The sequence below is a fragment of the Phoxinus phoxinus genome (assembly GCF_949152265.1).
Source record: "Phoxinus phoxinus genome assembly, chromosome: 3".
Classification (NCBI taxonomy): Eukaryota; Metazoa; Chordata; class Actinopteri; order Cypriniformes; family Leuciscidae; genus Phoxinus; species Phoxinus phoxinus.
Genome location: NC_136878.1, coordinates 8,412,784 through 8,436,388, shown reverse-complemented (window position 1 = coordinate 8,436,388; position 23,605 = coordinate 8,412,784). Strand labels below are relative to the sequence as shown.

Sequence of the window (23,605 nt, the reverse complement as noted above, 5' to 3'; positions counted from 1 at the left end):
TATCTTCTTTTGTGCCCAATAGAAGAACGAAACTCGTACTCGTCTCGGCCTAATGACAACATTTTAATTTTGGGGTGAACTATCCCTTTAACACGGACTAAAATACTCACTTTGCATGAACGTAAACTAACCTCCTTACAGGAATCAATCTTGATAATAACCAAGCTTGAGTTAATGTTCTTTATTCCAAATATTTTTAATTAGATTTAGTATGTACATGGGAACTGGTTATGTTAGACACTCCTTTAAAAGTATGCATAAATAAAGGTCAGAAAGAAAAGAAAAAATTGTGTTTGCTATTGTATTGTATATATTTATTTAGTAAATTAATCAAAAATCAATACAATATATTGCATCAATATTAAAAGGACATGCAAATCAGACAAAATACATTGTGGTCATCATAGAAAGACATGGACGAAACAGATGCATGTTGCTGGAATCAAATATGGACACCGTTACTGTAAACACAACAACCTGAGGTAAAACTCATTAATAACCAAAAGTTTACAACATTAATTAGAATTAAATCAATCATAAGTTAAATTATAATAAAAAACAGCAACATCATACTCTGAATCAAGCCAAATGCTCTTTGTAAACAATATATTTCAAAAGGTCCACAGATTGTGCGTCAATAACATAAAAGTATATAATAATTTAACTAAATTCTGAGGGGAAAAGGTGTGCAGACTCATTATCTAAACTAATTAATTATCAAAAGGAATGAATTTAAAGAGATAAAATACCTACAAGGCAATGATAAAGAGGGCAGACCAGGGCAAGCTCAAATAATGCGTACCAAGGCAGTTTCATTCTAGTAATTTGCAGCACAGTTATTGCACTTAATAAACCACAGTTCAATGATAAGTTCAACGATAACACTTCGTTAATATATGGCAAATCAACTTGATAACAGCTGCATCTTAGAGATACAAATGTAAAGAATAACACTGGCATTGAAGTCAGGATCCAGATACGTTGATGGACGATCACTAAAGCTCAAATTACATCCCACCATTTTAATGCCGTGATTGGTCAGTTCAATTACATACTCTCCTCTTCCCATGAGTAGCTTCATTATCGTTTTTTCCTTTATTAACTACAGCAGATATACTGTATTCAGAGCAATAGTTTCTAAACAGTTTCATCACTTCAATTAACTGGCTTGCTTGCTGCCATCATTTCTAACGCTCTGATTGGTTGACCTGACTAGGTAGGAGGACGTCCACTGTGAAGCTGACAGTTTTGGACTGGAAGATGCTGTACGTGTTGTCAAATCGCAGTACATCTGAAGAATGAAGACAGTGCAGTAAACTCATGTGCATGTTTAATGTTTATCTCAGTTACTTAATAGGAACTGTGTACTTACACACTCCTGGTTCTGGGCAGGTGAGCGATCCGTCCTCTGGAACAAGGTGAGCGTTGTAACGCTGATTCAGCACAATCTCCTTCATATCACTGGCCTTCATCCACTCTCCTATCTTCTTCTTCAAATAGACACCAAAACCTACATCGGCACCATCACATGAAAACTGCCATCTGAGGAAGAGAGCATTGAATTGAGTAGAGTATCATACATGGACTCCTCACAAGTTGTTTACAATTTCTGGTTGTATTGTTCTTGTTGTTTTTCTCTAGTTTTTAGGCCTAATAACATCTGGCAAAGGGACTACCAATGAAAACTAGCCTTCGGGCTAATTTGGGTATTTACATCCATGAATGTTGATTAATGTACACTGTCCCTTTTTGAATTTAAATAAACAAATAAATGTTACATTTGAAAGTAACTTAAAGGGTTAGTTCACCCAAAAATGAAAATAATGTCATTAATGACTCACCCTCATGTCGTTCTAAGCCCGTAAGACCGCCGTTCATCTTCGGAACACAGTTTAAGATATTTTAGATTTAGTCCGAGAGCTTTCTGTCCCTCCATTGAAGCTGTACAGTATACTGTCGATGTCCATAAAGGTAATATAAACATCATCAAAGTAGTCCATGTGACATCAGTGGGTTAGTTAGAAGTTTTTGAAGCATCGAAAATACTTTTTGGTCCAAAAATAACACAAAATAAGACTTTATTCAGCATTGTATTCTCTCCTGGGTCTGTTGTGAATCTGCGTTCAGGACTCCGCACTGACGCTGCTGACGTAAGACGCTGATGACGTGTTATCTGGTGCGCCCGAGCTTCGTTTACAGTCTGAGGAAGACGCACGCTATATTCAAGCTATTCTACATTGTTTGCGTGGATATCATTTTTTTAATGGTGCGTAAATGTGCATGTCGCGGATGAGACACTTTTACAGCGTGCGTTTTCCTCAGTCTATAAATGAAGCTTGGGCGCACCAGATAACACGTCATCAGCGTCTTACGCCAGCAGCGTAACTGTGAAGGATTCACAACAGACCCGGGAGAGAATACAATGCGTAATAAAGTCTTATTTTGTGTTATTTTTGGACCAAAAAGTATTTTCGATGCTTCAAAAACTTCTAACTAACCCACTGATGTCACATGGACTACTGTGATGATGTTTATATAACCTTTATGGACACGGACAGTATACTGTATATACAGCTTCAATGGACGGACAGAAATCTCTCGGACTAAATCTAAAATATCTTAAACTGTGTTCCGAAGATGAACGGAGGTCTTACGGGCTTAGAACGACATGAGGGTGAGTCATTAATGACATTATTTTAATTTTTGGGTGAACTAACCCTTTAATAAATATTATATCAATTACATCGTTACACCAGTAGGTGGCGACAAGTGACTTAAAATAATTATTTGTGTCATTGAAGCATTTATTCAAGAGATTTGTTCAAAAATGCTGATTCATCCAGTAATGAAACAAGTGAAACAAAAATTATCCATTCAAATTCATTAAATATTTTTAAATAGTGCAGCAATTAACATTTTGTTTAGTTGTGGGAGAATCGCCATCTCTATTTTAAAGAAAAAGATTCTCAATTTATCCAGAATCGTGTAGCTCTATTGCTCAAAAGCTTGGGGTCAGTATGATTTTAGTTTTTAAAGAAATTAATTGTTTTATTCAGCAAGAACGCATTAAATCGATCAAAAGATTTCTATTTTAAATAAATGAAATGATGAACTTTCTACTCATCAAACTGTTCTATAACTGTATAATGGTTTCCACAAAAATGTGAAGCAGCACAACTGTTTTCAACATTGATAATAATAAGAAATGTTTCTTGAGTATATAATCAGCATATTAGAATGATTTCATAGAAGTGATAAGTTAACATGAACTAATATAACTGTACTGTATATTAAACAAAACTAGTGCACTATTCTAGTTCAAGGTCCAATTTAGTGGCAATAAGCACATGCATGTTGAATCCAGCAAGTTGCTGAAAGTATTTTTAATGTTTTGTTCACTAAATTAGACCCCACACTAATATCCAACCCCCACTCTTTCAAAGACATGCCAACAAACCCAATATCAGTAAACCAAAAGGACGTCTCATATGCAGAGAATGTTGCTGGTTAGCTATAGTTGGCTTAAAAAGTTTGGTAGTCTCATAAAAAAAATTAAAAAGAGTATCAAGTGCTAAAAAGAAGTATACAGTCTCAAGTATACAAGTATACAGACATGTAAAGTATACATGTCTCTTTTATGCATGATTTTCTAAAAATAAATTGTTTACAGCATCTTTAATGTTATGATCTGGTGGTTCACGGCAAACTCCATATTTAGTACGAGTATCAGAAAGTGTTTTCTGCTCACCTTAATGCACAGTTTGGTGCAAGTAGCTCATATTCCACCTGATGAGATGAGCCACGGCCAATAGTCACACACTGATCATAGTCCATTTTAATGGAGTCTCGAACATAGTAGGTCCTGGGAATCTCTGACCCGAACGTAATCTGGAGAAAATAAAAAAACAGAAACATTTGCTCAACATATGCTTGGTTGAGATGAGTTTGTAATAATTAATCAGAATTAAAAATGGAAAAACAAAGGAGGATGAAACTTACAGAAGCATCGTGAGTGCAAAAGATAAAAGCCTCATATTGAAATGTTAGTATTTTATGAACGATGAGAAAGCAGAAAGAAAAAACAGACAAGGAAAGCAGCCCAAATCAAAGTGGCTTTTAATAAGGAACACAAATTGCCTTTACATTCAATGTATGAGACTTATTATCCTACATATAGGTTGAGAAGTCTACTCTGAAGCTTGAGGAGAAAAATGTAGTCTATTATTGATTTTATTTTCAAGAGCTCAAAGTTCAGTAAAATACAGAAACAAGAGTCTAGACTGTCAATGAATACAATAAGACAATAAACAGCTTAACATGACAAAAATATCCGACACTTCATAAAAAAAAGAAAAAGGTTAAGGTCATGTTGTCTGGAGTCGCAGACCCAAATATAGATGATGGTTGAGAAAAGGTGTCACTCCAAATGATTTACTAATATTTTGATACACAGAAAAAAGCACATTTAGACACTCACAATCACTAACAATAGTATTATATCACTCAACATATAAATAAAATCCCAATTCACATTCTTTACATCTTAATCGTATGCAAGATTAGTGAATCCCAAGTAATACTATACAAACGGTTTATGGATACTATACGATTTCCATAAAAATATGTAATATACACTTCTGTTCAAACATTTGAAGTCCGTTATTTTTTTAAATTCATACTTTTTAAATTCATCCAGCAATGATGCATTAAATTGATCAAACGTGACAGTTTAAATATTAAGCGGCGCAACAGGTTTCAACAATAATAATAAATGTTTCTCGAGCAGCAAATCAGCATATTAGAATGATTTCTGAAAGATCATGTGACACTGAAGACTGTAGTAATGATGCTGAAAATTCAGCTTTGACATCACAGGAATACATTACATTTTAAAGTATATTAAAATAGAAAACAGTTCTTTTAAATTATAATCATATTTTGGAATATTATCTATATTTTTGATCAAATAAATGCAGCCTTGGTGAGCATAAGACAATTGTATCACTATTTCCTAATATCTTTTTACATACTCAAAGTACATACTTGTAATGTGAATGTGGGATTTAGGAAGTATGTGAAATGGGATTTTAGCCACAATCTTATAACTCACTCCATAAAACATCTTTGTGAGAAGACATTCCAGCGGAAGTCTGTTTTGTGATTTGCTCAAGTTTCAACATGTCATTCAAACATGTCATGACCCCATCTGTGCTAATTAGTACAAACAAATATTTTTTTACTTAGAGATTTTCCCATGAAGGAAAACATGAGTTTACAGGTTTAATAGGCAAGGAAATTGCCATCCGCGTCACACCAGAGGGAAAACAAGCAATCTAACTCTCTTTAAGACAAAATACATAACTGCTATCTTCAGCTCTCTAGCATTAAACACAGAAAACAAACACTTATTTGACTTGCGCGATATCACAGTCCAACAAAAGACTCAGAGGATTGTAGTTAACACATATTTTGTAACTAAATATCAGTCCACTTTGAGTTTTCACAAAGTCTTCTGAGATCTTTTTAGCACTTCCAATCCTGAAGAGGGCAGCAGCTTTACCTGTGTATCTACACACAGAGACAACATGTCTCATTTCAGAACTCTGAATGTGATTCTGCATGTTACAAAATCATCATGAAATCAAAATTGACCATTCCTACTTTCATAGGGAATATTGCAGTGTTTTAATAATAAATTATGTATTCGTGCACATCATTATTATTTTAATTCATGTGCCCACATAAACTTAAATCAAAATAACGTATCCTTCCTCTTGCAGCAACATCTCTGTTCACATTTTTTCTTGATACTTTTTTTAAACTTTTTCGGAATGGAACATGGTTATTTTTGGCACTTGCTATATGAACACGCACACTTGTGATCTTGAAAAGAATGGGAAATATCTGAAGAAAGTAGTACCGGTAGTCTTTGATAACGTCTGAATATATAACCAAATGCAAAACCTATCAAAAGTAATTATTTCTGAAAATATAATTATAAGCAACTATTTTCTTTATAAATGTAGAGGTGAATATTATCTACACAGAAAAACATTTTCATAAGTTGTAAAATAAAAGATTACTGGAGTACGTTTTACTAAAAAAAATTATTTCAGATTTTCTACTTTGAAATTTTCCATTTAATAGTGTTACTTGCCGTTTGAGTTAGTGAAACTTTCTTTTACAGTGTAATGAAACCTCTTAATAAAAATATTATAATTATCTCAAAATATATTATAAATAAAAAAATATTAAAGAATAAATATTCCTGAAACGAAACATAGTACATCAATTTACAATTACGATTAACATCTTCCTGTGACCCCTTAGTGAGGAACACCACAGGGTTAAATATGTGTTGTCTGTTTGACGGGGTGCTTTTCAAGTGGCCGTCCTCCTATCATAACAGCCCTTTGCTCTTCACATTTAGGATTTATCAGAAACAGAATCATAACCACAACGCTAAGACAGATTGAAGGGGAAGATTAGTCATGTCATGTGTTCCAAAGCTTCAACCTTGCCAACCGATCAACAGAGTAATCAGCCTATGCAATAACCATAGAAGCAATCCAACGGGCTCTCATCCAGATTACACCACAGCGTATCATTATGAAGTTTAAATGTTGTGCAAGAGGAAAATAGATAATGTGATATAGATAAACAACCGTTTGACAGTTATTCCACCCCTCTGTTGCTTTGAGGCAGACACTATTGCACGAATGCATCTATAAGGAGATTGTGAGAGGCAACAGGCCTCAGTATTTACAGTATTCCTTGGTATTGCTAAATGGGTTTACTGGTATTAGGATAAGCAGGAAGCTCGTATATTTGAACTAAATAGGTGAATATGCAAATATAAAATGTTAAACTGACTGACCAGGTGGACTGAAACTTTTCTGCCATTGTTTCATAACAATAAACTGAAAAGGAAATGATCTCAGGACAAATGCTGATGCCTGAATATAGCACTGTTGGAAGTTATACTAGCAAATAATACATCTTATATATTAATTTCATACCAAAAATATACTCCAAAACAATAAGCGATCATCTTCCAGTCCAAAATGAACTTTTTACAACACTCTTGACAATTGCACATGAGAAAGCTATTAAACTAATTATTTTCTAAGAAAAAAATCGGAATTGTTAAGCTATTTTCCCTAATATATGCAATAGGTGATGATGTCTCACATAGCATCATATACAAGCCAGAGAAACTCTCTGTGACGCCAACTGTCATAAAACTGTGATCTTGCTCTTGTCCCTTATATTTACATTTTGGTGGTTTAACTGAAAGACTAACTTAAAAAGAAAAAAAATCTTAACGTAAGTAAAGTATCAGATAGAGGACACTCTATGGCAATCGAGAAAGTCGGCTGTGTGCAGCTAGACCTCAAGGATCGTCGAATGGGAACTGTTGTCTGATTCTTATGTGGGTTTAGCAACTTCCCTAATATCTTAAGTGTCATTCTATATAAAAAGAGAACTGAAAGAAGAAACCTGGGACAGTTGCAGCCCAACAAAACCTCGTTAGCAAGTCAATGTCACTTGGCCAACACTAGACTGACGTGTGTCGAGTGTCTCTAACTCACCATGGTCTTACATTTAGGGTCACCATCAGGGTCGGTGAGTTTGCCCCCATAGTACGCTGGGAGCTCCTCGGGGTCGATGTATTTCTGTAACAACTCCTTCCAGTTTGCTGAGGAGACAGACACAGAAGTTTAGTCACGGCAATCTTGGAGTCCTTGCACTGGCTCCCTGTCAGGTTTTGCATAGATTTTTAAAATCTCATGTTTACCTACAAGGCCCTGTATGATTTATCACCAGAATACTTGTCTGAACTTTTAACTGTCTACACCCCAAGGCGTAATCTCCGCTCTTCTGACTCAGGCTTTTTAACTATTCCCACTACTCGTTTACGCTCTATGGGTGACCGGGTTTCTTCTTCTTTGGCTCCAAAATTGTGGAATTCTCTCCCCACTGAGATTAGACATGCAGAATCTTTTAGTGATTTTAAATCTTCTCTTAAAACGTATTTTTTCCGGCTAGCATATATGTGAATATTATTATTATTAGTGTTTGTTTTTCTCCATGACTTTTAAATGATTTTTGATTGTATGACTATTTATTGAGTTTTTATTTTAATTTACTTAATGTCTCTTTTCTGTACGTCTCTGTAAAGCGCTTTGAGATGCAACTTTTGAAAGCGCTATATAAAATAAAGTTTATTATTATTATTATAAACATCTGGATGACAGCGGTGGATAAATAAACAGTAACCCCGATAAACAGTACTAGCGGACGGTGAAGATCTATTTTGTTTGATCTACCCCTTTGCTTACTGGTAAAAAGAAGTTTTAAAATACATGACCAGCAGTATACTGTTAAGAAACATCCCGACGCCGATCTGTAAATCAATATGGGTCCCACTTTATATTAAGTGGCCCTAATACCTGTGAACTTACATGGTAACTACATGTGTACATAGTATGTAACTACAGTGTAAGTACACATTAGTACATAGTATCTACAGCTGTAACATTTGCGTAACTACACATATGTAACAACCCTCAGAATGGTATGTGTAAGTACAAATGTGTAACAGGACATTGGTAACAACATTTTTTCACTTCAGTAAGTACACATGTGTAACAGTAATTATGTAACTACATTTTGTAACAACAATATGTAGCCTATTTGTTGTTCCACTTCCACATGCAGTTTTAGATACTGCAGTTACCAGTTGGAATACATGTATTTATGACTGGCAGGACTAATGTTGAATTACAACTAAAGTTTCACCTTGTGAAACCAGTGTTACATGGTAACTCCTCAGGAACTGTCCACTTAATATAAAGTGTAATTGTTAAGGTAATTGTTGTGTACATCAACTGGTAACTGCAGTATCTAAGACTGCATGTGGAAGTGGAACAACAAATAGGCTACATGTTGTTACAAAATGTAGTTACATAATTCCTGTTACACTGAAAAAAGTGTTGTTACCAATGTCCTGTTACACATTTGTACTTACACATACCATTACGTGGGTTGTTACATACGTGTAGTTACACTAATAATACAGTTGTAGATACTATGTACCAATGTGTACTTACACTGTAGTTACATACTATGTACACATGTAGTTACCATGTAAGTTCACAGGTATTAGGGCCACTTAATATAAAGTGGGACCATGTGCTGCGCGCTTTCCTCTCAATAACAAAATAAACCCACAACAAAAATGACAGCGATGAGGAAACAGCAGTTAAGAAAGCATCTGATCATAGTGATGTGGACATGTTTGCAACAGTTCTGCAATTGACCGTTCGCAAAGACCCGCCCCCTTTAGTTACTGTTGCTTTGTCCGACAAGCTACGGCGCTCTCACTCTACACCATGTTCTCACAGAGTGAAAAATACATCGCTGAGCAGAGAGGAGACTGACAACGCTCTGACAGACAAGGTTACTTTTAATATGATACAAAGTCTCACCTTTCATATTTGGTCATTTTTTAAAGAAATTTAAACAATAAATACTGTTTTGTGGCTCTTTAATGTGTCTGACAGATCGCTGTGTCGCCTCAGTTAAAGCTGCTCGTGAACCGATCATCTCTTCCTTCTAGTTCATTTATAGCATCAAATAAAAATGAATGAACAGAAGAAGGAATGTTGTTTTAACCGCGGAAAGACGTCAGGACACTCCGTTTTTCCAGTTCAAATCCTCCAATGTTAATCTACTAACTCTCCTGACTGCTTTGTAGGACAAAAATGGCGGATTCTGCGAAAGGCGGATTATGATTGGTCAGATCGCCTGTCAATCAAACTCCCTGCGAAGGGTCAATTAAGCACTTTAGTCAAGTTATTACTTTATACAATATATTTCTTTAAAGCAGCAGCTTTACAGTATCAAACATGAAAAACAGTTTTAGTTTCTATATCAATCAGAATTAAAACTTCAGTTTCTACTTTAAAGCGGCTCTGACCTCTGAGGAATGAACAGGAGAAATGAAGCGGAGAAGATTTCCACGTCTAGGAAGGCGGATCCAGTTCGAAGGCGTTTAAACTTTCTAGAAACTTTCCGGAAAGTTCACTGGTAAGCTTTCAAACTCGCCTAATTTTGTTAGAAATGACGTTACAGCAGTTTGTTTGATTTCACTTGAAGTATATCGGGGCCTTAACAACATTTTTGTATCAACATCCATGTATTGTATTAACAACATTTGTTGTATAATTCCTCAACCAAAGGTATCTAAGAAGCTTTCCACCTGAATACATTTAAATACAACTGTTGAGACTCAAGTTGAGACCTTCTCTGAGCAAGTGTTATGAAAGGAATAGCAACAGATGAATTTTATAGAAAAACATTAGTGTAGTAAGACACATGTGTTAGCTTACACCCCAGTACGATGACCTTACGGCGAGTGTCCTCACTCAAAAAATGTTTCACCAGATTGTAAGCCACAGGAAACAGCTTGGGTGCTGCAACAGAAACAGTCCAGAGATTCAGATATTAAAAGTGGTACATCACAGAGGCACGATACAATAATGTATTGCATACTTAGGGCCCTATAAAATACGTTTTATTTTTCTTAAATTCCATTTTCTTTTTTCCCAAAATTCATCTTTTCTTTTAGAATGTTTCTGGGATTCCGTTTCAAGGGTTTAATAAAAATTTTAGTCAACAAAAATATTGTCTATAATAAAATAAAATAAAATATGAAATGCGTTTCATTTATTGTTTTAAATTATGTGTTGTCTGTTTAAATTGCAACACTAACCTACAATAAGGTTTCATTTGTTAACAAACATTAGTTAATGTGAACTAACAATGAACAATACTTCTACAGCATTTATTAATTTTAGGTCATCTAAATCTCAGAATTTACTAATACATTTTTGAGATCAAAAGTTGAACATCAATTAATGTTCTATGAACTAACATGAACAGGATTTTTTTTTTAACTAACATTAACAAAGGTTAATAAATGCTGTGTATATATATATATATATATATATATGAAATATGCTGAAATATATTGCTCATTGATAGTTCTTGTTAGTTAATGCATTAACTAATGTACATAAATGAGACCTTATTCTAAAATGTTACCGTTTCAATTTTTCTAGATTCTGTGTTTTATGATTTAACACAAGTTTATTATCAAAAATGGTGGTGGTTATCAAATAAATGCATAAAACTTTTTTTTTAAATGTAACAAAATAAAATTTGAACAATCCCTGAACAAAGTGCTAAATAGTTTTACTGTTTAAATTAAAACATGGACGAACAATTGTGATATTTGATTAAGTGTACAGCCCTATTCTTGATTTATTCATTCAAATTTTGCCATATTCTGTGAAATTCTGCATTATTGTTACTGTAAATTCATTATTTTGACTGGATTCCTGCATAACGCAAATGATAGGGCCCTACTTACTAAATAACTTTAGTGCCACAGTTCAATTTGTTTAATGTAATATGCTTTATATGCTATTCGGATGAGTTATAAAACTACTACTGACCTTTAATGACAAATAACCTCTTGAGTCCCTCTGGATAGTTATCTTCAAACATAGTGAGAATCTATGGGGAAAAAAAGAGACTACAGCTAAGTCTAACGTACCTGAAAGAGCCAAGCAACATATTAATAATCGAGGAACAAATAAAAAACACACCTCTCCATAAGTTTCTATGGCCGGTTTATATAAGTGCTTCATTCCCAGACCGTCACAGTCATAGACCATAGTAATGGACTCAACGGTCCTACCCAACTAGGAGAAAAGAACAAGTAACAGACAGACATAAAAAGCCATGATATGAGTGATTATATGAGTGACTATGATATATAGTCTTACCGACTAGCCCAAGACCAAGGTATAATCAGTCTTACTTTTCAGACTCAAATTAGACACATCTACATTTTTATGTAAAGACTAAAAAAGTTATGACCAGTCTTAATAGTTCACGTAAAAATTTAAATTCTGTCATCATTTACTCACCCTCAAGTTGTTTCAAACCTGTATGAATTTCTTTCTTCTGCTGAACACAAAAGATCTTATGAAGGATGTCAGTAACTAAACAGTTGATGGACCTCATTGATTTCCATAGTATTTTTTTTTCCTACTATGGAAGTCAATGGGGTCCATCAACTGTTTGGTTACCGATATTCTTCAAAATATTTGAGACAACTTGAGGGTGAGTAAATGATGACAGAATTTTAATTTTTAAATGAACTATCCCTTTAAAGAAAATACTGATTAACTTGTAAGGGAAGTTTTCAGTGAAAGTGAGAGTTCACCTTAAAGGTAGGGTAGGTCAGAATTGTCTAAAAAAACTTGTATTCAAATTTGTTTAAACTGTCTTTATATACCAATGCATAATTAAAATGTAAGTACTCTGATAAAAAGAGTATAAAAATCGAGTGACTCTAGACCGTTTAATCTTCATTAAACACAGCTCATTAATTCCATTCACTCCCACCTAAAAACGGGTGCGCGACTGCGCGCACGTGAGCGGAGCCAGTAATAACGGCGGTAGTCATGGCGACGTCGAGTGACAGTCGCGCAAGCCAATCCTGTGATTCGTCCCGAATGGAAATAATGAGCTGTGTTTAATGAAGATTAAACGGTCTAGAGTCACTCGATTTTTATACTCTTTTTATCAGAGTACTTACATTTTAATTATGCATTGATATATATAGAAAGTTTAATCAAATTTGGTAAAAAGTTTTTATATAAATCCTACCTACCCTACCTTTAAAGGGTCATGAAACCCTAAACCACATTTTCTGAGATTTTAACAGAGGTAGGTGTGTTGAATACCATTGAAGACAATGTTAGTATCTGTTCGATTTAATAGTAGGGGGAAAATGGTTAAATGTGAGTTTGTATCCGAAAAATGCAGAGTAATAACGAGTAATGCAGTACCAAGTCCCGAGGACTTTTCTATCCCTTCAGAGGTATGTGTGTGTCTAAAATGTAACCCTAATCGTTTTACATGCCTTTTGTTTAAATAAGCACTCGTTATTAAAATGTTTGAAATTTCGATAATACCTCAATTGTATGCTTAATTCGTGCACGGAACGTTTTTTTTTTTAAGCGGAAAATTTATTATTTTCAAATATATGCATTTATAGTGTGCATATAAACAACTATATATTTTATAATGACATTATAATTATACATGTACATTAATATGTTTTATTCAATAGAATTCGATTACAGGGCGTTCAGTTGCTTTTGAAAGGACAGAAATAAGGTGTCAGTGTATTTCATTAGACTTTAACTTTGCCAGCTATAAAACAATCAAGCATTTTTTTTACTCACGTTTTACCACAGATTTTTAATGGCAGTTGATATGCATGGGCCACTGGCCAATGATATCCCTGCCGTGCCATACCATACCACACCCACTCCACTCCCTTCTCACAGCCATCCACACCCATTTAAGTTGCATTTTTTAAAAAGATTGTGAGCTAGACTTGAGTTTAAGTAAATAAATAAAAAAACTGAGAATTTAAGTAAATAATTCAATAATTTAACAACACTTGCATGTTCACGGTTCTCTGATGTCAGTTAATAGTCATTGGATCAAATATTTTAAGCTGTTAAATTAGCAACTGTTTTATTTTTATTGTTTTTTATTTAAAAATGCTTTACTTGTAAAGGGCTGCACAATTTGGCCAAAAAATATTACATTGCATTTTTTGTTGTCATATATTGCACGGAGCTGCTAAAGGGACATGGTGATGATAAAAAAAAATAAAAGATACTCAGAAAAGTATTGCAGCCCCGCATTACATTAGCTCGCAAAACTTTTGTGATGGAAATAATCTGAGGTGGGAGGGAACACTTTATTTCAGTGATTTTGTGAGGAAATTTAATGGCTTTGTAAGTTTCTCAGAGAGAGCAATATTTTTGTGAGAACGCGAAAAGTTATGCGAGAGAACGCTCATTTTATCCAGCCTTAAAAATGAAAAATCTGTTTTCATTTACTCTCCTTTACCCTCGTGGAAAACAAAATTATTATTTTTAAAGAATATTCATGCGGTTTCAAAAAGAACTGCAGAAAACTTGGAATATAGTGCACGACATATGCACGAGATGTTTTTTGGTCTTTTTTAGAGCTTGGCAGTTTGATGATTATTCACTTTGTGTATGGTATTTCATAAGACTTCAATATGAAGAAAGAAAATACGTATGAGGGTGACAGAATTGTCATGTTTGGGTGAACTATTCCTCAGCCGCACACCTACCCGTTCGGTCTGTAAGTCGCACTCTTTCTGCAGAATCTCGCAGTCTCTGACTTTAGACTTGATTAAGTCCTGCTTAGTCGCTGAATGCATCAGACCCTTAGGGTCCATAGGTCCGACGACATCATACCACACCGGGCTCCCTTCACGGTCATGGCCACACATGCCACCAGACAGATACTTCTCTATTACCTTAAAAAACACACACACACACACACAGTACCAATTATAAGTAAATCGTAAGATTAAACGCCTAAAGGGACACATCACAGAAAACAGGAGAGATATAGTAACTAATATATACTCAACATCAACATTGCAAAAATCCTTTCCCACTTTATGCACAATATTTAAACTAAACTACAAATAAGGATAATTATTAAGAAATGCTTATGGTTATAATGAGCATGAGCAGGTCAGCCAATCATAATAGAGTCTTAAAGACACAGTAGCAATAACCACATGTTTAATTTTTAAACAGAAAGCAGGAAAAAAAAATGTAATGCTAGAGGAGAATATGGCCTCTTCGGGACTTAATATTCAGGACTTAACTCTTAAATTGAATAAAATAACAAATCTAATATTAAAATGTTCTGTCTCTAAAAAAAATTATGTTGAAACTTCACCTTTGCCATCACAGGAATAAATTATGTTTAAAAAAAAAATGTATAAAAATCAGTTATTATTATTATTAATATAATGAATTAATATATAATAAATAAATAAATATTTTAAATTGTAATAATATTTCACAATACTACTGTTATATTACTACTAGTAATAATGCAACTACAATAATACTACTACTGAACATGAGAATCTTCTTTCAAAAATAATAAAATGTTCTTATCCAACACTGAACAGTAGTGCAAATATATTTAAAAACAAAACTATGAAACAGATATGTATTTTTATCATAAATCGAGGGTGTCGTACCTCTGGCACCTGCCATTCTGTAGTGATGGTGTCAACTTTCATGTATTTCCGAAATTCCACATGCTGCAGATGAAAAACAACACGTGATTAAAAACATGCCTGTGTATTTGCATAATCAAATCAGGATTCAAAACCATCATCATAGCAAAAGTTTGACAGCATTATCAGTTCTGCCTGAACATAACTTGCCACTATGAGTCTTTGTGTATTAGTTACAGCTGTGCTTTGACCTGAGGTTCAACGGATACTGGTGACAGAGTTCAAAGATATAACATGGCGGCCAAAAACGTCTGTAATTAAAGTCCCATGAACTACACAAGCATCACTCACATAATGGGAAAGCAAACAGCACTTTGAACACCCAATAGCACTGAATGATCACGGTGTAATCATCCATAAGCTGTGATTAGGCAATGACGTGACTCATCAGTGCAATGTAGGCTCCTGTATTAAATCCTGAAAAGCACAGTTCACCTCTGCAGAGCTGCTATCTGCTAATGCTGCATGACTACTTTAGTTATGATCATGCATTAAAATGAAACCTTTTAAACTGCACGGCCAGACAAAATAAATGAATCTGAAATAGAACATCGCCTATCTACCTTATTTTTAACGTAAGAGCGGCCGCGGCCATTTGTAAGTTGATTTTGAATGGATTTCGGTGTCATTCGCTTCCAGTTAGTTAGTTTGTACAAAAACAGCCCATTATGCAGCTTTATATTACAATGTGAACACTGTAGCAACATTGACTATTGACATCTGGTCAAATTAATGAATCGTGATCCTCACACTGCAACAGGACAGGACACCAACATGGCTCACACCAACATGTAACCGGACACCACACATTCCTCACAACAACATCTGGTCTTCCACACACACAAACGTGTCCTTAAACGAATCATGTTGAAAACATTACCAAATATATTCTGTGTTGCCATTTATATGTCATGACAGGTTTGGGATTTAATTTGAGTTCTAATGTTTATTAATCAAACTCTAAATGCTTCTAATATTATATTCCCTATATATTTTATGTAACCTTGTTATCAGATAATCTGAACCTGAGGTGTTTAGTAGCATTTTGAATCTTGAGACCTAACGGAGTCGAATTCTGATAGCAGAATGCAGTAATGTACATTGTTTTACACATGTTATATTTCTGGAGCCAAAAGGTTTAAGCCACACACTTTTGTAATTCAAGCCAGAAGGATGTTCACAGCAAACAAAGAGAGTTTCCCGCTTTCGAATCACTGAAGGTGATTGGCTGCTCGCGCCGAACGAAGGTGGAGCTATACATTCTTTAAAGCCAAAGCTCCCCCAAAATCGCCCCCTTCCTGCTCTTGCTACCCGACCTAGTCATGTGAACAGCCCGCGATCGACTCCTCTCTGGAGTCCGTCTCTTTTTATTTTCTTTATAAAGTTTCTTTTGTTTCATTTTCAAAGTCTCCTTCGTTCGTTTCCACCTACGAGTCGAACGAACGAAGCCTGAATTCCTTCAGTAACATATCACTTCCACAAGAGGCCTTCTTCAAAACTCGTGCCCTGTCCGAGGAGACACGAGCGCGCGCACTCTGCTCCGAGAACACGCGCAGGCTGGACACAGCTCGTGCACACAAACGAACTTTGCAAGTATTATTCACTCCAACGAGTTTAATGTTTTAAGGTTTGTTTCGATTGTTGGCTCTCTCAAAGGTCTGTGATTTTTGCTGTCCTATGGTCACACGTGACCATTTTCTCTTTCTCTCATTCTCTCTCTACGACCTCAGCGCGTGCTCCGGCACGGCGTGCCCCTCCGCAGAACTTTCTCTCTCTCTCTCACTTTCTCTCTCATCATCTGTTACCCGTTTTGTCTTGTTTGTTAACTGTAAGTAAATGTACATAGACATATAAAACGTGTATCTTGTGTAATAGTCCATATATTCTGTAGTTGTGCATTTATTAAAACCATATATTATGACTGTTTCTGAATGTTGAAACTTAATAAATACGAGTCAATGAGATAGACCCGAGCTACCGCGCTCTTATTATGCACTACATTAAGGTAGTTTAATTTTATAAACACAGGAAAATTAAGGTTCACGACCAGAAAGTTAATATTTCTTGGAGTTATAATAAGGGATAACTTTGTTGAGAGATTGATGGATTGATCTTTGATGGTTTTGCAGGACAAACACCTCTTTGATCATTACATGAATTTCCCTTAAAGGTTATCTCATAATCGAGGTTAAATAAGATTATTGATATATGAATGAGGAATTATAAGACGTTGTGATCGATTATTCATATATTCATATAATCTATACATTTTCAATTTCGATAATTTAATGTAACTGTAATATGCAAAATATTAATCATATTCATGATTAGTTATTAAAATTCCCTATAGATCATTTGAGCTAATTCATACGGACCCAGGAGTCCGAGGCATATACATTACAACACTAAGCGAACCAGGACTAAATGTAGCATTTTCTTTTTGGCCCGGACCTAAAGAACCAAGATTACTGAACTACAAGTGTGAACCCTTAGCGCAACAAAGTATAATTTTATAATAAAATTGTCTAGTTTACATCTGGTATTAAAGGGATAAAAACTCTAAATGTGTCCACCACATTTGGAGGACTTCAGCTTGTGACTCCTACATGAGACTATATAAAAGACATTAACCAACCAATTTTGTTGTTTTTTTCAACAGCATGGCATCGTGAGCGATGTATACTATATATTAGTTACAAAATCAGCAATCCTCCCCTTGAAATCTGATCACAAGTGTTCCACCAGGTGCAAACGGTGCCTAATATTAGTCAGATCATATTTCATAGTGTTATTCAACATGTCGTTTGAAGCCTTTGGGTAATGTACACCAACCCCTGACATAAAGCCTGGCATTGTGAGGGTCCGTCACACCCAGAGAATGAATCCAGAGATGACGAATTTACAGAAATGTTCTTCTATAAGACCAATTTGAGACAGTCTGTGCCCAAAGTTTAATGAATTACACAGCGCATTATTCTGGATTGTGTAAATGTGAAGTTTAAAGTTAGTGAAACCAAGAGCTTGTTTATATGCTGAATTAATAGCAACTTTAAATATGATGATTTCCACTACCGTTCAAAAGTTTGGGGTCAAAAGTTTTAGTTTTTTAAATAATTGATACTTTTATTCGGGAAGGATACATTAAATTGAAAAGACATTTGTAATGTTACAAAAGATGTCTATTTCATATAAATGTTGTTCTTTTGAACTTTTTGTTCATCAAAGAATCCTTAAAAAATACATTTAGCAGCTAATAATATTTTAATATTTGACTAATAATAATAAGCAGAAGAAATGGCATTGCAATCAAAGAGAATTAAAATGTATAAAAAATATTAATTAATTGATTATTATTATTTACTATTATATATTTATTATATATGATACTAATAATATAATATGTATTAATTAATATAATACACACATATATATATATATATATATATATATATATATATATATATATATATATAATACACACACATATATATATAATACATAATGCATATTATTATTTGGCCTTGGTGAACATGAGAATCTTAAAAAACTAAATATTACAGATCCCAAACTTTGAATATTAGCGTAAAAATACATTATATATATATATATATATATATATATATTTTTTTTTTACACTGTAGTATTAAGTTTGTGTGCTACCTTGCGCAGCATGGCCTCGGCTTTCTGTAGATTGAAATTTCTGGCTGGAAAACAAAAGAGACAAGTTGCAAAAAAAGATGTAATTAGTATAGAAAAGATAACAAAGTATGCACTAATTTGTCATTCAACAGGTTTTTATCCAATATAACTAATTTATTACAGGAAGCTTAAAGGGATAGTTCACCAAAAAATAATTTACTCAATTTGTTCCATACCGTTATGAGTCTCTTTCTTCTGTTGAAAACAAAAGAAGATATTTTGAAGAATATGGGTAACAAAAAAGTTGGTGGTAGCCATTGACTTCCATTGTAGAAAAAAAAAGAAAAAAACGATGGAAGTCAATGGATCCCATCGACTGTTTGGTTACGACATTCTTCAAAATAACTTGTTCAACAGAAGAAAGAAATTCATAGAGGTCTGGAACAACTTGAGGGTGAATAAATGATGACATATTTGTAATTTTTGGGTGAACTATCTTGCAGGGTTGAAACCTAGAAACCTTCAGTTTCCAGCCTCAATATTTAACCGCATGGCTAGTACATGGCTAATAAATCCAATAATAAACTGGCACACTCACAGTATAAAGAGCATATTGTGCTAACAGACCTTACTCAACATCATGACTCCATAAGACAAGGTGCTATCATGTGTTTTATTAAGATAACTTGCACATAACTGGAAGCCATATGCCACTGAAAGTTACTATTTGGTAACAGATTAACTGTTCAGTTGAAAAGAAGCAAAGACTAGGTGACCCCAGTGTGACCTTCAACATATTCCCATGTAGATAGGCTTTTTCCCTCCAAAAAATAAGCCTATCCTCAAAAAAGTATTCAACCCAACCCTGTATAGTGAGTGGATTAGTTGCATTGTCTTATAGTCACTCTAGTCAGTACCCGACTGGCCTAGAGACACAACGGTCCCAGAATTAGTCAGACATGGAGTCATACATAAGTATTTAATACTCATAAAGAAGATTATGTGACACAGCTGACAGATGCATTCAGTGTTTTGTGGAACGGATATGTCAGTTGCTTTCCTGTGAACACTTTTTGTGGTGAACTCGAGTGACTTATTATATTTTATTTACAAACTAGATTTATTTATTTATTTATTAATCAGCAGCAAAGAGTCGAAATCAGAGAAGTAGATTTCAAACTAATCACAATAACAATAAAAGTAATTAAATAAAATTGTATAAGTCTATAATTAATTTAACAATATTTTTCTTACCACAAAAAAATATACCAATTATATAATTCAGTTTGATCAAACAATGTTTTATTTTGTATACATAGTGTATTTGCCTTTGTTAGGATGATGCGGGTGGTCGATGATGTCGACGTTTTTTAGAATGTTGATAATTTGGTTGCCAGGGTGTTCTGGGAGGTTGCTAGGTGTTAGCTTACCGGCGCATCCCCAAGTCTTGATATCTCTATGATATTCTGATCTCTAAATATGTCTTCAATGTATGTCTATGAGATTTGTTCGCTCATTTTATTGTCCACAAGGCAATAAGTCTTGGTCAAGGCAACACACTTGATGTTATACTGTAGTAAACTGCACTCATATCACATCACTGCAATGACTTGCGTCACAATCATGTGTTTATCTTATCAACACTTGCGAGATGCCTTTATTAAGGAAATGTGCATGTGTCAACACTCTTACGCAGCACAAAAAGATTATAATACAGGTATGTAGAACTACATATATGAATAACTCCAAATGCATTGTCAAAATATGTGACACTCTTGAGCTTCCATCATGCATTCTAGACTCTAGATGAAGTCGTTTTTTTACATGCTAATTAAACAATGACATCAGTAATCTTATGTAAAATCTGTGCTGCTAGTCTCTGTCTGGTGCCTCAAAATCTCTGCAGAAGACTGGCTGCATTCAGCAGCGTTCATGCACACAAATCAGCCTTTGTCAAAATAACAGCCTCTGTAAAGCTGCCAGATACGGGTTTAAACGCCACTCTGGGGGGTCAAATTAAAGTTTAGAAAACATTTAAATTTATGCATTTAGCAGACGCTTTTATCCAAAGCAACTACACAACAGAGAAACAAAAGAGAAAATCAGAAGAACTTAAATAAAAGGCCTCTATGTAGAATTCAGAAACTCTTGTTATTAGCGGTGGCCGTTAAGTGAATTGCAGCCATAAAAGTATTACTCGTGCTCGCGTAACGTACGTAAATGTGATTCATGGCCCCGATATACTCACAGCAAAGTTAGTTTTTTTGTTCTTTACTTAAAAGAAGTAATGGGCAACGATTAATCGCATACAAAATAAAAGTTTGTGTTTACATAATATATTTGTGTGTACACAAACTTTTATTTTGGATGCGATTAATCGTTTCACAGCCCTAATATATATATATATACAGTATACACACATGCAAATATTTATTAAATATATACATGCGTGTTTGTATTTATAAATACAAAATAATTATACACAGTACACACATATATATTATGTAAACACAAACTTTTTTTGGATGTGATTAAACGCGATTAATCGTTGCCCAGCACTACTTAAAAGTAAATAGAAGAGGGACATTTAGATGAATATGGAAATATTTGCTGCGTGCTTTTCTCTTAATTAAAAAATTAACTAACAAAAATGAGCAGTGAGAAAGCAACAGTTAGGAAACATCTGATAGTGATGTGAATATGTTTGCAACAGGTTTTGCAATTCACCGGCATCATGTTGACAGATGAGGTCATTAAAATGACACTGTTGTGAATGTGATAGATTGATCATAAAGTAGGCCTATATTTGACTATATAGATGCACTGCTTTTCAAAACTTGCTGCTTAGTTATTTATTATATAGGTTTTTCTCATTTTTCAGTTTACTAAGTTATTTCTAAATTTAGTCTATTAAACTATGTTTTGTTGTATGTATATTGTATATTATTTATATTTTGTATTACGCTGCTGGTCCTGAGTACATGTTTCGTTCTCATGTGTCAACATGTACAGAATAACAATAAAATACCTTCAACCCTGTAGATCTGGCTATGTGGGACTAAAGTTTGAATTAAACCCTTTTCTTTGCAGGACACATTGACATTACAGTACAGAATAGTTATTTCAACATTTATCTTGAACATTGTATAAACATTCCTTTCATGTGACATAGAGCAGAAGAGAGGCTCTCGGGAGAGCGCGTAAACGTCACATCCTTTTCATTTTCCAAGGAAAAATGTCCCGAATTCTTCACATAAAACAGTTAACCGAGGAAATCTGAGAAGGTCTCGTTTTTTTAACGTTTCGTTACAAGCTGTTCACACTTTTATTAATGTAATTTATATCAGTAACTAAAATAGCCATAATAATTTAAAATAACTGAATGAACAAACAAATATAGAACATTACATTTCTAACCAGAATAATACACGAAGGCCTAATCTATCATCTATTGTGTGAGTTCCAGCACTATCTGAACACTAAGCCGATTACACTGATTCATACGGTCTGAACATGAGTCAGTGCAGAACATATCATGTCTTTCCAGAATCCTTCACAAAACCTATGATTCTATTCTTAAAATAGTGATCATAGTCTAAAATAGATTCTATTCTATAGACTGCATTATTACATAATAATATTCTTGGTCAATGTGCTTTATGGTCATTCCATAATACTGTATTAAACAGGTATGCTAAATTTGTATTTTATACGATCATTCTATATCATTCACAATTGTCTTCCATGTGGTATCAGTTTAGAAGATTCGTTTTAACAGTTGTCATTATAGTTTAATAGTGTCATTCTACATGATTTTATTCTATAGACAGCATCATTCTAAAATATTTTATTCTATTCCACTCTATAAGATTAGATTCTATAGATCCTGCTCACTCTTTTAGATTAATTATGCGTTTTAATGCCTGTTATAATATTGCCATCTATGCAACTAAGGACTTGCAACTGTTCTCCAAGTAAGTAAAATGCATTTCTATATATTACAATAGGATAGAGGGATCTCTCTCTCTCTCTCTCTCTCTCTCTCTCTCTCTCTCTCTCTCTCTCTCTCAATATTTAAGTACTTAAGCAGGACATTAGTATTTAACCTTGCATCACGAATGTGACAGTAAAAGTAGCTCACCTCTCAGCCATCGTAGCAGAAATTGGTCACTCTGGGATGGACACTGAGGCAGAATATCCTGAACCTTTTCTCGAAACTGAGGAGTACAGATGAAGAATTATGCAATCTCAACAGTATGAAGTTGCACACACACGCACATTGCAGGAAACTCTCCCGTAACAACATCTACTCACGTGCTGACAACAGTGCAAACTTGCGCAGTCACGTCACTTACACAACTCAGCAAGAGAGGCAAAAACTAATAAAGCTTATTAAACACCTTGGCTTGTACTTTTACAAAAGTCTACTCATTCTGCATTCAAAACGAATGTATTTTCATCTGCGATGTGTGGCCTCTCTCTGCTCGGGAGAATGTTTCATCCCGTCGTCATCTACAGGATCACTCCACAAATAAATCCCCGAGATACTGCTGATAGAAAACAAGGGAAATAATTCACCTGGGCCAAAGCTTCGGCTTGTTTCACGCTCAGATCTCCAACTCTTCCGCTCATGTCGCCACGAGTACACCAGAAATAACAGTCTAAAATTCAGCTAGAGTCAGAGCAAGAGACTGTGAGGCACCGAGTGATGCATTTGTCCCCGCCCACCTGTTACGCGGC

General features: G+C 34.5%; 1 protein-coding gene across 1 annotated transcript; it reads right to left on the bottom strand.

Moving 5' to 3' along the window:
- Positions 1-294: 294 nt before the first annotated feature.
- Positions 295-23,590, bottom strand: sec14l8 (SEC14-like lipid binding 8). Its single transcript, XM_079607492.1, has 12 exons — positions 23,444-23,590; positions 23,007-23,082; positions 18,887-18,930; positions 15,188-15,250; positions 14,255-14,443; positions 11,676-11,771; positions 11,523-11,583; positions 10,395-10,478; positions 7,593-7,699; positions 3,749-3,888; positions 1,373-1,542; positions 295-1,291 (listed from the first exon to the last, which is right to left on the bottom strand). Exons 1-12 carry the CDS (start codon positions 23,495-23,497, stop codon positions 1,188-1,190), a joined length of 1,188 nt encoding a protein of 395 aa, XP_079463618.1. The 5' UTR covers positions 23,498-23,590; the 3' UTR covers positions 295-1,187.
- Between the last annotated feature and the right edge of the window lie 15 nt (positions 23,591-23,605).